The sequence below is a fragment of the Taeniopygia guttata genome, chromosome 4 (genome assembly GCF_048771995.1).
Source record: "Taeniopygia guttata chromosome 4, bTaeGut7.mat, whole genome shotgun sequence".
NCBI lineage: Eukaryota > Metazoa > Chordata > Aves > Passeriformes > Estrildidae > Taeniopygia > Taeniopygia guttata.
Window position 1 is genome coordinate 72,498,955 of NC_133028.1, and position 18,101 is coordinate 72,517,055.

At 48.9% G+C, this 18,101-nt stretch overlaps 1 protein-coding gene across 7 annotated transcripts in view; it reads right to left on the minus strand.

Annotated features, from left to right (window-relative positions):
• Positions 1-14,451, minus strand: part of PCDH10 (protocadherin 10) — a 108,776-nt gene extending 94,325 nt beyond the window's left edge. For 6 of the 7 annotated variants that reach the window (XR_012055864.1, XM_072928954.1, XM_030272260.4 and 3 more), the window contains exons 1-3: positions 10,828-13,571; positions 9,509-9,567; positions 8,853-8,959 (exon numbers count right to left, since the gene is read on the minus strand). Coding sequence is in view for 6 of the 7 variants with exons in the window: in XM_072928954.1 (XP_072785055.1) it covers positions 8,853-8,959; positions 9,509-9,567; positions 10,828-13,425 (2,764 nt within the window). In the remaining variant the exon portion in view is untranslated. Of the gene's footprint in view, positions 1-8,852; positions 8,960-9,508; positions 9,568-10,827 lie in introns of all 7 variants that reach the window. The other variant, XM_030272262.4, reaches the window with a different exon arrangement.
• Between the last annotated feature and the right edge of the window lie 3,650 nt (positions 14,452-18,101).

The window sequence follows — 18,101 nt, forward strand, 5'->3', positions numbered from 1 at the left end:
TTCATACAAGATTCAGTCTGCTTGCAGCTTGATGTCTGTGGCTCACTGGTTGAAAATACCTGCTTAAGAACATGAAGGAATTGTTTCTACATAAATGTGTCTCTGACCAAAGAAATTATAAGCTTGGATTTAGAAATCCCAGATTTCATTTATGAAATGAAACATTAACGAGGCCTATAAAAGAACTATCTGTGCATACATTGGTATAGAGCTGGGGCCTGTTGATATTAAGAGCAGATGTTACAAAGTAGGAATTGAACTTCCAAGCGATCAGGAGAGCTCAGTCAATCCTTACATCACTCTTTCAGAGACAGTTTTCAGTGCTGCTGCAGCAGTCCTTGCCATTATCAAGTCATCCAAGAAATGGGACAGAACCCTATAATAAAATACTGTAATTAGCAGTACAAAGGCAACTGTAGTCCAGTGCAATGTGGCTGTGGATGCTATCAAAAAAATTGTTAATGCTTCCCCTGTATAAGCAAACAATTATCCATGCCAACATGAAGCTGTTTGCTTACAAATCCTTTAATGCTCTTAAGATCTCAAATGACAAGCAATGCAGCTTTTGACTACTTTCAGATCAGCCTTCCAAAGGAATATTTCCAGGCTAAGAGTCTCTAAATCATTGGATTATACTTGTGAGGAATGGTGTAGGAAACCACAGGGACAGAGTAAAATAAACACCAGCATCTCCAAGTTGGTTTGTCCTGCTTTTGGGTGGGATAGAGCTCATTTTCTTCCTACTAGCTGGGACAGTGTTTTGGATTTAACATAACAATGTTTGGGTAGTTGCTCAGTAGTGCTTACACTAAATCTGGGATATTTCAGTGTCCCATGCTCTACCATGAGGAAATGCACAAGAAGGTGAGAGGGAGCTTGGCCAGACAGCTGATATGAGCTGGCCAAGGGCTAATTCCATACCAGAGAGCATCATGCCCAGTATATGAACTGGGAGGTGGCAGGGAGGGGCCAAGCACTGCTCAGGGCTGGGCTGAGCAGCAATCAGTGCCTGGCGAGCAAGTGTAGCGTGCATCACTTCTCAATTTTCAATCCTCTTTCTCCATTTGGTTATTATTGCTATTGTAATATGTATTTCAAGTATTAAACTATTCTTATCTCAGCCCACAAGTTGTACTTTTTTCTGATTCTCCTTCCCATCCCACTAGGAGAATGAGCAAGCAACTGTGTGGTGCTTAGCTGCTGCTTGTGTTAAACCAATACAATCTTCAGCACCATACTAACAAGCAGAACAGTACAAAAACAACCTCTCTTGCTTGTATTTATAAAGAGAACCGAGCATCTTAGGTGTGTGTCAAAACTGAACTAAATCTGTTATAAACACTGCATTTACAAGCGCTTCATTAGAATTACAAAAAAAATAACGCTACTCATAACAGAAACAGGAAAATTTCTGAAGAGCTGCAGTACAGGGGAAGAGGACAGAGCCTTAAGCTGTGCCAGGGGAGGTTTGGGTGGGACATTGGGAGGAATTTCCTCACAGAAAAGGTGACCAGGTGTCAGGACAGGGAGGTGGTGGAGCCGCTGTCCCTTGGAGGGGTTTAAGGAACAACTCAAGGACGTGCCTGGAGGTGTAAGGATGTGGCACTCAGTGCCATGGCCTGGCTCACAAGGTGCTGTTAGGGCACAGGTTGGACTCTGTGATCTCAAAGCTCTTTTCCAACCCAGCTGATTCTGTAATAAGATTCATGTAATGTAACTCATTTACCAGGCAACATTGTGAAGAACTGGATTAGCTCGATCTTCACTGTGAGGATTAGTATTAAGAATTCTACCACAGTTTTGAACTATAATTTGAATTATATTAATAATATTTATGTAATATCTCATCCTACAAAAAAAACAATCTCTTCAGAAAGGAGCACTGATTATGAGCTATCAACAAGTTCTTGAGTAAGAAAGGCAATCATTTAGACAAAAAAGAAATCATGAGGAAATGAGAAACAAAAGCTTTTGTCTCAGATTAATCTCACTTTATAATGACTTTTTAATTTTAAATTAAGCAATATACAATGCCAGGTCCAGTTTCGATTAGAAGCTTGCCTTGATAATTGGCATGCAGAAGCCTGAAAATATATTTCTGATCAGTGAACTGTTGAAGAATGCAAATGTGAACTGCAGATATGCCCAAGGAATCAGATGAAGATCATCAGGCAAGGAGAAAAATAGTGCAAATATAAATTCTGTAGTGGCAGTAGTTATCAAAGACTGAAAAGAAATATTTAGATGCAGGCTTCCCAGAAAGAAATTCATATCTAACAATGTTTATAAATCCATGTGTTTGTGTATTTAATGTATTGAAATATCTGAAGAAAAAATCTTTTGCCTTTCCAAAGCTTTAAGGGACAATAAACACAAAATAGTTATTTCAATTTGCAGACTTCTTGGCAAAGCTACATGTAAAAAACAAATAGCCCTATATTTAATAAGAAAATTATTACAGTTCCCTTTTGCTGATAATGTATCAGTGACCATATTCATCCAACTTTTCCTGAAAGACAGGAGAAAGAAAAACTTAGGGGCAAATATTAAATTATATTCTTTGGTCTATGGGGAGGGAAAGATTAGAAAAATATTGGTTTAAGTATATGCATTAAAATATATATCTGTTTCTTCCTTTCATAAGCCTTTATTTCACCTGGAGAATTACCCTCCATTTTACTATTTTGTTCTAACATCAGCTGCTAAACTGCAAAATGTCTCTATCCAAATATTTTTTTTGTTCCCTTTTGAAAACTGGTTGTCTACTGCAGTGCCCTGAATGGAATTATATAACAGCTTATTATAAAAGAGATGTTATAGCCACTATAAATCAGGATTTTGAATAAACAAAGTAATGAATGTAGGGGATATAAAGCATAAGCTTGTACTGCAAAATTTTTCTCTCTTTGAGAACTTGTAAAAAGAAAAAAAAAAATGTATATACATTGGAATTTAAATATACTCTGCTGGAACATATGGCTAAATGCAAATGGTTGTTTAGAATGGGAAGAACATGTCCAGAGAGCCAGGGGTTAGGAATGGTTCCAGCCTGAGGCAGTCACTACAGTCCCTAAGAGTTTAACAGGTGCAGAACCAAGCCCTCGGGTTTAGTATTTTGACAGAAAAGAAATTCAAATTAGCAGCTTATTTTCAAAATCCCTGGGCAGCCATGCAATTTACACTGCCTGTGGTATGAATGCTGCCTATTCTTCCCCACCTTTTTCCTGTGGGTCACAGTATAGAGTTTTCTGCCTCTAACTGAAACACATTGAACACACCATTGGGGAAGAGTAAGGGCTATTTGCTCTTTTCCAGGAAGGAAGGACATATCATGGTAAAGAAGTCAGACAGCACAGAACCCCTGCATACCTCAAGAACCATATTCTTGATTTATAACAAAATGTTCAGTAGTTTAACACTTCCATCTCATCTCCCTCATAAATTGAGTTATACATATATATATATAATCCTTCTGAACTAAACTAACCAGCATAATTACAAGCCCACATTAGAGAAAAATGCTTTGTATTTTTATTTTTTCCCTTAGTTATGCTGTTAGACCTTGCACATACAGATAAACTGAGATTTTAGAGGGGACTCCGAATTAGGAATTTCAAATGCCCTTTGTGGATCCAAACAGGCAGAGTGCACTGAAGTTCTGACAGAGATCAGCATTGCATTATTCCAAATGCAGCATACATGGAACAACTCATGGCAAAGGCCACTAACTCACCCCTATTTCATTTCCAGGGGGCCAAGTGGGCAACATGAGCCCTCCCACAACCTTGACTTTGCAGATTTTAAAGGAAAAAAAACCCTGCCCGTCCCTCAAAAGCTGCCAAGAACAAGGAAAGGTGTTAATTAAGTTTGATGTCTGAAGTACCTGAACTCAGGTGCTTTGAATCACAGACTTGGCAGCAGTGCATTCTGGAAGCGTGTTCACAATTTGCTTCCTTTTCATATTTCAAAAGGAGAAAATTCAAAATTTCTCTGCGAGTTTTAATTGGTTTGAAAGACTGTTTTGTCAAGGCAAAAAATTAGGCCTAAATCCATTTTTATATAATGCATCCTTTCTCAAATTAATTAAGGGAGAAGAACCATACACCAAGAGCAACAAGTGAAAATTTCATCACTCAGTAAAAGTTGTAACAAAAATAAATATACACATTAAATGCCAATGAAGCATTTTTTGCAATACCATTATTGAGAGGGGTTTTTCCCCCAATGTGTACAATTTTTTTTTTCAGAAACTTGCCTTTTACTTAGAAATAAATGACATTTCTGTTTCTCCTGTGCTAGTTAGATGTGAGATAGGTGATGTAGGGAATCAGAGCTCCCATTCGCAGAATAATTATCCATTTGGTTAGATTATCAATGAGCAAGTTGCTCATTTCCCATAATTCACGTTTAGCATTGTTAAATAAGGATAATGATGTCAACATACTTGGTAGCTATCTACTGAAGAATTGGACTTTATAAAACAGAGTTATCATCACTCTTTCTTGCTAAGTAATTGGTGTTGTGCCTTGGATAAAACTGACTTCATCTGCATCAAAACATAAGTAAAGACTCAAATATCATCAATATTCAGCTCTTTGAAATCTTAGTTTCAAAGGCCTATCTGGACCACTGAGATTTGGACATTTTAAGCATGCAGGCCAAGGAAGAAGAGGGGGGAAAAAACAACTAACAAAAAATAGAAGTAGCACTTAGCTTCAGTCAAAGCACTTTTCTAAGCCATTTTCATGTTCACTCTCACTTTATCTGAGATAGACTTTTTGCCCAAGTGATCTTCAAAAAACAGGATTTAGCTGTCAGTCTGCATAGGCTCAGAGGAAATACTGGTTTTCTCTGTCCCTTTATCACTGAACTTCTGACTTCTCTTATTCCTCTCCTTATGGACACTGAAATATTGCAGCTCTCCTGCCATAATGAACCCTCTTGGCATTCAGCTAATCTATACTGAAGAGGTGTGAGCCAGTGTTTCACCCTGTGCCTTTGCATTAAATCCTCACTGCTTTCCTTCATAAAATCCAACAAGAAAAGCCTAATTTCAGGTTTCAGCCAGTCACCAGTGTAAACTGTCTAAAAACAGACCAAAAAAAGCTGATGCATTTTACAGGATATTTGAGGCAGTGCATCTACTTGACTCCTCATCTTGGGCATTCCTCCCTAAAGTGCCTCTGAGATATTGTGCCAATTCCATTAAAAAAAAAAAAGGATAATACTGTGATGGACTCTGCTTGGGAAAGCCAAGTAGCTCGTGAGCAACCATATGAAATAAATTGATGGCACAAGTCCAAATCTTACAGGACAGGTGTCTAACCATACAATTTAAATGTACACACATGCAGAGTATTAATTGGCACCCAAGCTGGCAGTTCCACAAGGGAGGCCAAGAAATTAATCAACCATGGGAAATAAACTAACCTCATGCTTGAGAACTACTCCTACAGAACAGGGCTGGAATGCAGCTGTGAGTAAGAAGCTGAAGTTGTGTTTGTTCTACAACAAGTAGCAGCTTTTCCCTCAAACATTTTCAAAGAAGAGCTCAGCTCATGAGATCCCAGGGTCTGAGAAACCCCTCCTCTGTTTGCCAAAAGCCTCCTGCACTTCTTCCCCTTTGTAAAGTCATTTTTTTCAAAAAGCAGGGATTACTAACCCAGTCAATGAAATAAGTATTCAACCCACAAAAAATTAGGATCTGGAGCATCTCACTCCTTGCCATTCCCTGCCAAAAGCAGATGACAGTACTTTAGTACTGTGTCAGTATTAAGGCAGGTAAGAATGTGGATAAGCATGAGGTATTTATGTGTTACTTTAATGGGGAAAAAAATTAATCCCTTCCATGCATTTCAGCACATTCAAAACATGATTAAGTCACTTTTAAGAAAAAATATTTTGTGAAAATGTGAACTATGATCTAATGCCAAAACCCAAGAAAACATATTATGATATGTAGAACAGCATAGTTCAGATTTTTCACTAAATAACTGTGCAAGATAAAGCTGTGGCCATGTGAAGGATTTTCATCCTACGTGTTTTTCCTTCCCAGCTGCTACCTGACCATGGCAGCACAGTTTGGATAGCAGTGGGCTCCTACAGAACAGCCACCTGTGTGCCCCAGGACTGTCAACCAGTGACAGAAGGATGTTTTGCCAGCAGAACATGCTGCTGGCTAAAACTGCTGGGAAATGAGTTTGGTCTGCCAGTGTGAATTACCTACAAAATATTTTCTGATGCTTTTGAAATCAAATACGATGTTGCATAGTAACAGGTAACATCCTGGAATAAAAACCAGCCCAAACTGCTGATATGTTATCAGTGTGTTTTCCTTCAGTAATTTAGAAATAATTTATTATACAGAATCAGAATGACCAAAGCAATTGAGAAGTCATTCCCTCTATTTTTCCTCTAGCCATTTGAGAGCAAACAAGATTTTTTCCCCATAAAATTCATCCCCAGAAGCTCATAGCAAGAGTGAAGATTTATGTGAAAATATCTTGTCATCACTGAGGTAAAAGGGCACATTATTTGCATGAAGACAGCATGATTCAGCCCAAAATTTACAGGAAAAGTAGACAATATGTGTGAAGAAAATTAAAGCTGTTTCTACAGAGATTTGTATTGAAATATTTATTTGGGACTGGCATTTAAAAAAATGGTGCATGCAAATTATTATCAAATCTCAGTACCAATATATTAAATTGGTGTATTGTGAGTTTTCAGTTCAAACTACTAATTTTGAGTAGACTAAGCCTCATTGTCAGTTTTCATTACTTATTACATGATCACCACTGAAGGTACAGAAGTTCACAAAGCATATCATGCTTTTAAATAATTTCAAATCATTTAAGAATCTGGTGTGATTTGTGAAATTGTGAGTATTCTGAGATTTCATTTCAAACTATTAATTGTGAGTAGACCAAGCCTGATTGTCAGCTTTCATTACTGACTACATGATCACCACTGAAGATAAAAAAGTTCACAAATCACATCAGATTCTTAAATTATTTGAAATAATTTAAAAGTACAGAATAGGTTTTCTCCACTATTTGATAAATTAGAAATGAAGAAGAATTTACCCCACTAAGGATCAATGCCAAATATGACAAGTGTTCATAGTCTACTTCTAAAATGGAGGGAAAGCATAAAGAAGAGAGGCACAACAACAACAGCACAGAATGCATCTAAAGGAAATAGCTTTCAGTTGATGTGCAACTATATGATTATATTCCCACCATCAGTCAAATCCAGCCCCTTCTGCAGATGTTTATTCTTTTCTCTCCTGTTTGGTTATTATGGTTCATTATGTTGAGGGACTAAGCTGATTGAAATGTTCATGGAGATGACTGCTGCAGTAAAATGCGTAAAAGAGGGGAAAAAAACAGGAACGCAGGGAGGGCAGGAGGAGAGAGAGCTTTTTATAACTCAGTAGCCCTGATTGCTGCATCAGAAAGAGTGCAAAAGAAAGGGTGGGGGGAGGCTAAATGCATGGCTTTTTCGAACAATAATAAATCATACGCCATATATAGGCCAAAAATGAAAGAGGCTCTGTGTTCAGATGTAAACTTCTGGCAAGACCTGGTTTGTTGTCAGGTTCCCAGACACAAAATAGACACTCTGTTCACTTAGCATGAAGCCCTGCAAGAAGCAGGGAGCTCCAGAGACTCTTGGCTCTTCTCAAGTCTCATTAGGTCTGCATATTAATGACTTGCAGCAATAGAAAGAGGCCCTGTGGCAGCCTCCTCTTCCCCTGGTGCCTGGGTTTCCCATCGTTAGGGGCAGAGTGACTGCAGCAGCAGGAAAATAGGGGACATTAACAGAGCAGGAGGGTGAGGCAGCACTGCTGTGACAGCACCGGGTCCCCTGCCCTGCTGTCCCCTAAGGTGGGGGTCAGGGGAAAACACAAAAAGCAGAACTGACAGTATTTTGTATGACACGGTTGTAGCAAACCTTTGTACGTGACAGAGCACAGAGGAAACAAGGGGAAAGGCACAAAGATGTACCAGACCTGTGGAGGCTGTGGTAGGAAAGAAGGCCCAGCATTTGTAGCTAAAATGCAGAGTGAGGGTGAGCGTGAATTCTAATGCACAGGCTCTGAACAAATGTTCCTTTCAGAAGCAAACTGACAGTATGAGAACTAAGACAGCAAGCCCTACATATGGGCATAACACTGCAATGTGTGTATTTCCTAAGTGATTCATAGTCTTTTAAAGCCTTTCTCTCTTCTGTCAAGAAAATGTATTTAATAATACCTTATTAACATGGACACCACTTGCACTATATAGCGTCTCAACTTGAATTAACAGACAATCCTCAGAATATTCTAAGGTATTACACATTCAGAGCACCCAATGTGTCTCCACTGATCCCCTGCAAAAAAAAAACCTCACAGTCTGGCTGTCATTCAGTCATTGGATTCATTCTTTCCCTTGGGAACTCCTCCTTCACTTCTCATTGCTGTGCCAGCTGAAGTGCCTACTAAACAGAACAGCTTAATGCTTTGAAATTCTCTAAATCTGCCACAGGAGAAAATGCACTATAAAATGTACCAATAACTTTGTTTTAACGTGCAGGAAGTTTTGCTACAGTGAATGACGCAGTATAACACACCAATTCCCATCCCCAGCCAAATGAATGGAATAAATTCTGCTCTGTGACCAAAAGAGGTTCAAAATTGCCTCCTTGTCCAGGCAAGTGTAGCAGCAAGCTGATGTAAACCCAGCCTCCCAAAAAATAGATATGCTCACCTTATGTACGCCTCTCTTGTATTATATTCCCATAAGTAACTCTTCCTTCTAGTCTCCCTACTGAAAGAGCCAATATTTCCATTCTCTTATCAGACTTACCAGAGGATTGACCTCGATTAGTGGCATCATGATCACTGTCTCCTTGCTCACTGTCTCCGTGACCACTGTCCTTAGAGCTTACTATGTCTGCTTCCTGGAATGCAGAACTAGACACAGAAACATCTTTACATTAGAACACACATGAAAGAGCAGCTCAGGAAACATTCTTCCGCCATCACACGGCCAAACACTGGTGCTGCATTTCTCCCCCCGGCCACAGCTCCTGCCTGCTGCACGGATTCCACCGAGGTGCCCTGCCCACCACCAACCAAACCAGGAGGGATGTCAGGACCTTGCAGGGGACAGCAAGGGTTATTACTCCTGGATTTCAGGTAGTTGGTAAAAGTAACTTGGCAGCACTTCCTTAAGCTGGTCTGTGAACTTTAACTCAGCAAGACAATGTTTTCTGCAAAACCCTACAGGAGCATATTATTAAGTATTTGAAGCACGTTCTAGACTAACACAAACCGAGATTTTGTTCTCTTTTCAGACAGTTTTGAAATCAGTTTAGAAAAGCCGTAATTTCAACTTATTTAGTGCATCTACATATATTCAACTTCCCACTGCTTTACTACCCTGTCACATCGGTAGTAAATACATTTCTGCACACCATTCATTGCTAAAGCATGCATGAGGAAACCAAGGCTCCTTCCTACCTGTTTACTCGTCGGGGTCTGTCAACTAGATAACTGAGCTCAGCCCGCTGATGCTTTGTCTAGGAGAAAAGAAATTATTGGCAGAGATATAAACTCTTGTTATTTCTGTAACCAGCAGCAGAAAATATACAAGGGAGCATCTCACCATATTCACTATAAATGGCAATGCTTAGCTGCAAGTAGGCCTGCAAAATCTGTTGCTAGAATGTAAAGGGGGAAAAAATTAGATCTTAGTCACATGGATGGGAAGGCGCAAGGGATTTTTCTGGAGTTGTTTGAGACAAGACTCTCATGTTTTCTCACTGTGCACACTGTTGAGCATCACAAGGACTCCCACAAAAAATTAGCATAACTATTTCTGGAGTTGTGGACTACTTAGATGGTACTGGTATTGCACCATAAAGAAAAAAAAAATACATTGAGATACCCTCAAGTCCTTAAAAAGGCAGCAGAAGCCAGGAGTTTTGTAGACATTGTGAGGCAAGGTCAGTACTACAAATCAATATTAGAGATTTCACTGCAAAACTTAATGCCTTAGAACATACCATTCAAACTACCTTTGTCAGACTGGACAACATTGATGTTTCAGTAGGGTAAGAGAGAATGGGAGGTTTTCACTAGTGCACAGGCAGAAAGGGGCTGACAATATATATGAGCTAACCCAGCACAAAATGATTAATGAGAGAGTAATATGGCATGGTAAATGCTTTAGTAAAAACTCTCTACACACCGGGAAACACGACACAGGCGAGATTGCAGGGGACATTAGGTCTCAGCACACAATTTTACAGACACTCTTTCTTGCTGCTCTTCTTTACAAACTTTGGGGTTATAAAGAGCTGTGAAAAGTCAATTGTTAAACCCTAATTCACAAATTAATTAAAGCTCCTGGCAACTACAGCAACTGTCACAGTGCCAAAGGGGGGTTCCCCCAAAGCTTTACACGCACATGCAAATACTTCGGGAAGGAAAAAGACACGGTTTAAAATTGCTTCAGCACACCCTGTGATTACACCTCACGTCACTTCAGCCTCGTCAAGCGGAGAGATTCCGCAAAGAGCCGCAACCTCCCCCATCTCTCAAGCCACAGCTCCGATGCTGCCCAGCCGGGGGCAGATCCCTCCAGAGGCACCGGGGGTGCCAGGGGGGCTCGGGGGAACGCGCTGGGCTGCCACAGAGAGGATGGACTACAGGGGGACTGGGAATGCAAAACGCCTTTCCCGACAGGAGAGGAGGAGGAGGAGGAGGAGCGGGAGCTTCGGGAAGGATGCTCGGGGATGAAGGGGGGATGCGGGACGCAGGGGGGTGCCGGTGCTCACCTCGCTGGACAAAATGCTGCCGTTGGAGATGATGTCGGGCTGCTGGTCGGCGTAGCCGGTGACGATGGCCCCGCAGGGGTTGTGCTCGGCGTCGGTGCTGCGAGAGGGGCTACAGGGCTTGAGGAACATCAGGTCGGTCTTGGCGGACTCGGGGGTGAGGCAGACTTGGTAGCAGTAGTTCTGGTTGTGGTGGTGGGAGCCGAAGCTGCCCGACTCCTCCACCGGCACCTGCGCGGGGTTGCTCGGCACGTTGGAGCTCTGCACCAGCATGATGTCCGACTTGCTGAGCTTCTTCTTGCGCGCCCGCGCCTGCCGGCTGCAGCAGGGGCAGCAGCAGCAGCAGCCCAGGCAGCAGTCGCTGGCCAGGCAGGTGTAGATGTTGAGCTTCTTCTCCTTCTGGCAGCGCACCGCCAGGACGATCATGGCCAGCAGGAAGATGAAGGAGACGGAGCCCAGGGCGATGATGAGGATGAGGGTGAGGTCGAGCGCGTTATCCCCCCCGGAGCGGCTGGGGCGATGCTCTCCGGAGCCGCCGCCGCTCCCGGGCCCGGTGCCCGCGGCCGGGCCGGGCCCGCCGCCTCCGGAGCGCTCTCCCGCGCCGTCCACCAGCACCACCTGCACGGCGGCGGTGGAGGAGAGCGGCGGCTGCCCGTGGTCGCGCACCTCGATGACCAGCTCGTAGGGGCGCTGCGGGTCGCGCTTGGCCGGCACCCTGCGGGCCGTCCGCAGCTCCCCGGAGCGCCAGTCCATGCGGAACAGCCCGGCCTCGTTGCCCCGCGCGATGCTGTAGGTGAGGCGGGCGTTCTCGCCGTCGTCGGCGTCCACCGCCGCCACCCGGCTGACCAGGTAGCCCGGCTCGGCGCCGCGGGGCAGCGCCTCCCGGGCCGGGGTGCCGTTCCGGCCGGGCAGGGGGCTGACGATGGCGGGGGCGTTGTCGTTCTGGTCCACCACGATGATGTGCACGGTGGCGTTGCCGGCCAGCGGCTGCGGCTCCTCGCCCGCGTCGCGGGCCTCCACCTGAAAGCTGAACTCCTTGAGCTGCTCGTAGTCGAAGGAGCGGAGGGCGTAGAGAAAGCCGTTCTCGGAGTTGATGGAGACGTAGGTGAAGACGGACATGCCCTGGATCTGGCTCTCCAGGATGGAGTAGGCGAGGCGGGCGTTGGCGCCCTGGTCGCGGTCGGTGGCGCTGACGGCGTAGATGTAGGCTCCGGGCACGTTGTTCTCGCTCACGTACACCTGGTACACGGGCTGGCTGAAGCGCGGCGCGTTGTCGTTCACGTCGCTCACCCGCACCTGGATGGACTTGCTGGTGCTGAGCGGCGGCTCGCCGCGGTCCCGGGCCACCACGGTCAGCGTGTAGGCGTCGCCGCCCGGCTGCTCGCGGTCCAGCGGGCCCTCGGTGACGATGGTGTAGTAGTTCTTGAAGGAGCTCTTGAGGCGGAAGGGCGCGTCGCCCTGCAGCAGCTCGCACTGCACCTGCCCGTTCTCCTCCGAGTCGCGGTCCGAGACGCTGAACAGGGCCACCACGGTGCCCGGCGCCGCCGCCTCGCTCACCGCCTCCTTGACGGTGGAGAAGCTGATCTCGGGCGCGTTGTCGTTGGCGTCCAGCACCCGCACCAGCACCTTGCAGTGCGCGGGCACGGCGTTGGGCCCCAGGTCCTTGGCTTGCACGTACACCTGGTAGACGCTGCTCTCCTCGTAGTCCAGCTCGCCGCTCACCTCCAGGCGCCCGGTGCGCGGCGCGATGCCGAAGAGCTCCCGGGCGCGGGCCGAGATGTGGCTGCTGAAGGAGTAGATGATCTCGCCGTTCTGGCCCTCGTCGGGGTCCGTGGCGTTGAGCTGCAGCACCAGCGTGCCCGGCGGCGAGTTCTCCGGCAGCGACACGGTGTAGACGGGCTGCTCGAAGGCGGGGACGTTGTCGTTGGAGTCCAGCACCCTGACGGTGAGCAGGGCGGTGCCGGTGCGCTGCTGGGGCTGCCCGCCGTCCACCGCCGTCAGCACGTAGCGGTGCACCGCCTGCTGCTCCCGGTCCAGCGGCTGGTCCAGCACCAGCTCGGCGAAGCGGTTCCCGTCGCCCTGGGTCTGCACGTCCAGGGAGAAGTAGCTGTTGGGGGTGATCTCGTAGGTGCGCAGCGAGTTGGTGCCCACGTCGGGGTCGAAGGCGCTCTCCAGCGGGAAGCGGGTGCCCGGCGTGGCGCTCTCCGAGATCTCCACCGTGAGGTCGGGCTCCGGGAAGGAGGGCGGGTTGTCGTTGATGTCCAGCACCTCGATCTCCACCCGGAACAGCTCCAGGGGGTTCTCCAGGAAGACCTCCAGGTGCAGCAGGCAGGAGGGGCTCTGCTTGCAGATCTGCTCCCGGTCGATCTTCTCGTTCACGTAGAGCACCCCGGTTTCCAGGTTAAGCTCCAGGTAAGGGCTGCGGGAGTTGGGCGCCGTCTGGAAGCGCCGAGCCGAAAGTTTTGTAATGTCCAAGCCCAGGTCCTCGGCGATATTCCCCACGAACGTGCCATGCTCCTGCTCTTCCTGCACCGTGTAATGGAGCTGGCAAAAAGCCCCCTCCAGCATCCAGAGCGAGGCAAAGAGGAATAGCACAACCATCTCCAGACGGGGAAAGAGATTCCCCCCTCCCCGACACCGCCGCTGCCTCCTCTTCCAAAAGCCACCTCCTCCTCCGAAAATGCACAGTACAGTGTGTGTGTGACTGTGTGTGTGTGTGTGTGTGTGTGACTGTGTGTGTGTGTGACTGTGTGTGTCTGTGCACGCGCGCGCGTGTCCGCGCCTGCAAGCGTGTGGATAGAGAGAGAGAGAGAGGGGGATCGGGGGAAAGGAGGGGGGAAAGGTTGGTTTGGGGGACTGGGGGGGGGATGCTAGATACTATTTCTTCTGATTCATGTTAGGATTTTTTTTCTCCCCCATCTCCCCCTCCTTTTTGTGACGGGTATTATTGTTTCACACGCTGACCAAATGAAGAAGACAGGCGTCCCCGCTTCATCTGTGATCTTCGAAATATACGGCCAACTAAAATAGCTATTAGCCGGCTGTAGCTAGAGACACACTGTAGCCCTCTTTTATTTATTCCGAGAGTCTTGGCACTGCACCGCGGCAGCAGCAGCGGCGGCGGAGACAGCAGCAGCAGCAAATTCCAAGGAGGAAATTTTTGTATTTCAAGATTGTCCTCGGTTTGTCTTCCTGGTGGGACTTGGAGGGTAGATGCTGCTGGAACAGCCGGTGGGCATGCCCTCTTTGGATGCAAGGAAAAGGCAGAAAAAAAGGCAGAAATTAAAAAAAAAATCACCCGCAGAAAGATTTCATATTTAAAAAAAAAAAAAAAGGCAGAGAGCAGCTTAGCTACCCAAAACTTTCATTCCCCGATGTCCCTGGTATTTCCCTTTTATTTTCTTCTTTAATTAAAATATCTTAAATTTTTCTCTCGTCTGTCAGAGGTCTCTCCTTTTCTTCTCTTATTGCTATGAATACGCTCATCATCATCATCACTGTGCAGTTACGGCGGTGCCGATCGCGGTGGGGATTTTTTCCCTCTTTGCTGCCTTCTCTCCTAGCCCTGTGTCGCTGCGCTGCCGTCCCGGCTCCGCTCCCGGCAGTTTCTGAGCGGGCAGCGCTCCGCGGCGCTGCTTTTGCTCAGCGCCCGCCTCCCGACAGCCAATCGGCGCGCAGCACCGCCCCCGGGGGCGGCGTCCCATTGGCCGCGCCGCGCGTCGGGTGCGTTGCGTCACGGCCGGGCCGCGCGCGGGCTGGGCGGGACGGGAGCGCGCCGGGCGGCTCAGCGGCTCTGCGATCCCTTCCGCGCAGCGCCCGGGGGTGCCTGCCTCCATCCCTCAGTTCCTGCTCCTTCCCTTAGTTCCTACTCCTTCCCTCAACCCTGCCTCCATCCCTGCTCCTTCCTTCGGTTTCTGTTCCTTCCCTCAGTCCCTGCCTCCATCCCTGCCTTTTTCCCTCGGTTCCTGCCTCTTTCCCTCTGTTCCTGCTCCTTCCCTCGGTCCCTGCCTCCATCCCTGCCTCTTTCCCTCGGTTCCTGTTCCTTCCCTCAGTCCCTGCCTCCTTCCCTCAGTTCCTGCTCCTTCCCTCAATCCCTGCTCCTTCCCTCAGTTCCTGCTCCTTCCCTCCATCCCTGCTTCCTTCCCTCCATCCCTGCCTCCATCCCTGCCTCTTTCCCTCGGTTCCTGTTCCTTCCGTCAGTCCCTGCTCTTTCCCTCAATCCCTGCCTCCATCCCTGCTCCTTCCCTCAATCCCTGCTTCCTTCCCTCAATCTCTTCCTCCATCCCTCAGTCCCTGCTCCTTCCCTCAATCCCTGCCTCCATCCCTGCTCCTTCCCTCCATCCCTGCCTCCTTCCCTCCATCCCTGCTTCCTTCCCTCAATCCCTGCCTCCTTCCCTGCCTCCTTCCCTCCATCCCTGCTCCTTCCCTCAATCCCTACTCCTTCCCTCAATCCCTGCTTCCTTCCCTTAATCTCTGCCTCCATCCCTGCTCCTTCCCTCCATCCCTGCTCTTTCCCTCAATCCCTGCTCCTTCTCTCGATCCCTGCTCTTTCCCTCGATCCCTGCTCCTTCCCTTCATCCCTGCTCCTTCCCTCCATCCCTTCTCCTTCCCTCGATCCCTGCTCCTTCCCTCCATCCCTGCTCCTTCCCTCCATCCCTTCTCCTTCCCTCGATCCCTGCTCCTTCCCTCCATCCTGCTCCTTCCCTCCATCCCTTCTCCTTCCCTCCATCCCTGCTCTTTCCCTCGATCCCTTCTCCTTCCCTCGATCCCCGCTCCTTCCCTCACACACACACACACGCACTCGGCTGAACGCCAGCCAGCCCCGCTCCTTGGAGAGGGAGTTCCCACCCATCCGCCGCCAACTTTCCTCTCCAGTGGAGCTTTGGGAATAAAAGCGTAAACAAAGGGAAACTTCGGCGTTGTTATTTGTGGTCTCTTTCTCCTTCCCCGCCCCTTCGGTGCGTTCCGCGGCGGGGGCAGAGCGAGCGCAACTTTCCGTCATTCATCCGCGCGGTGTTGGCGGCTCCGGCCAATTTAAAGTGCCAGGAGGCTGCGCCAGTATTTTCCCATTTCCATGTCGGAATTTCCGCTAGTGCCTGGGGAAAGCGAGGGACGCTGCCTGTCATTGGGCACTCAGGGTGCCGGGGCGGATATCCCTGGAGGAATCCAAGGGAGACGCTCCGGTACGGGCTGAGAGACGCACCTTTGTCAGGCTGCCGAATGAATAAAGCGCAACAGCATAAAATACTTGTGGGGGGCTTGTCTCCCCCGCCAGTGTTATTATTTTTGAAGAGCAGCACAAAGCAGGGACGTGCAGCTGCTGCTCTAACCCATCACTAATCCACCCGCACATCTCAGGGCGCGCTTTTCCCGCGGAAAGGCAGGAATCCACACTGGGATGCCGCATCCCTGCGAGCGTTCAGGGGCGGCCCGCAGGGCGCTGGCAGCAGCCTGCTCTAGCGGAAACGTCCCGGGAGGGGCCGGCAGCAGGCTGCGGTGCGGCTCGGTGCGTTCCCGGCCATCCCGCGGTGTCCCGGCCCCGCTGGATCTCCCCACGGATCCAGCGGGATCCAGCGCCCTTCCCCGCCCCGCCCCGCCCGGCCCGGCCCCGCCGCTGTGGCGGGCGGCGAGCGCCCCCCAGCGCCGCCAGCGCCGCACTGCGCCCGCCAGCGCCGCCGGGGCCGTTCCGGTGCGCGTTCTACACAAAAACCAAAAAATTCCCTCAGAGTGAATCAGGGGGAGGGCGATGCGGACCGGGACCTCGCTGCCTTCCCTTTCCGTGCAGAAGCGCCGCCGCTCACCTGCCCGCCCGCTGCCGCCAGCTCCCGGCGCGGACGGCGGAGATCGTGTCTCTCTCCCCGTCCTGGGGCACCGGGGGATGCCCGCAGGGAACCGAGCCGGGCCAGCCCGGTTTAGCCCTTCTCTCCCCGCCAGCGGAGCCCCCGGAGCGGCCGCCTCTCCTCCTCTCCTCCCTTCGAGGAACGCGGGAGCAGCGGGCGAAACCCGGGAGACCGAGCCCGCCCGTGTCCGTGTCCGTGTCCGTGTCCGTGTCCGTGTCCGTGTCCGTGCCCCGGAGGTGGAGGGGGACACATCCCCGGGCTCGGGGCGCTCCCCACGCGCGCCCTGGGCGCGGCACCCACGCCGGGATGCTCCGGGGGGCAGCAGCCCCCGGGAACATACACATATTTATTATATCCGTAATATATCCGCCGCCCTCCCCGGGGATGCGGTCTGCCCCCGCGGTCCCCAGCGCAGCCCCGTCTCCGTTTCGGCTCCCCGAGCGGCGCCGGGATCCGCGGCCGCCCTCCCGCTAATGCCGAGTGACAAATCGCGCTTAGGCGATACAGGAACGAGAAAATGATTTATGGATTTTCGCGACGGTCTGAGCCGATGAAGGCGACATGAATTATCCATCCTAATGTGCAATATATCATTTTCTAATAACACAGGGCCGGCCCTAACGCTGTGCGCTGCTCCCTTCGATAGCGAGTATCGATCCGGAGCTTTCCGCCGGACACGTACCTCCTGCAGCACCAGCTGAGATCTGTGTATTTACCTCTTCCTAAAGCCCAGGGCCATGGACAGACCCCTGACACCCTGGCCTTTAGTTTTTCCAGCTGGTACCATTTAATTTGGCAATCACTTTGCCGAATGAAGACTAATCTTTCGTATCACTGCGTTTCACTCTGTGCTGTGATTTGGAGATGGAAGGAGGGCATGCCAGGTTTGTAAATCCTCCGTGCTGATGGGCATGGCACCTGGGTGAGTCAAACCTTTCTCCCCTGCCAAAATCCTCCTTGACACCCCGAGTACAGCGGGGCACTTTCTAGCAAGGAGAACAGATGCTAAATATCATACTTCTGCTCACACAGAGCTTCCCTGGCACCTCCATTTACCACATCTCAGGGATTATTTTAAAGACAAAATTTTTGCTTTTAACTCATACACAGTAGGAAGGTGAATCATCCACACCTAAAACCGAATGCATGTGCAAAAAAAGGGGAAGAGATGCCAGATCTGGAGGGTGCTCAGCCCCAGGTCCAGCCTATGCTGGTGCCCAAGGCCAGGGCATCCCCTCTGCCCCAGCCAAGTTCTTTTTCTCTTCATCACAGGATAGCAGTGAAGTCATGGTGACATAAGCTATGAACAATCCCAATTATTTATCCTAAATGGTTCCAAGTCTAAAATATCACTTTCACATTAAGAAGGACAAGCAAGTCCTGGCCTTCCATGAGGCAAAAAAAAAACCAAAGACCCAGAGATGGGGAAGATGGGGG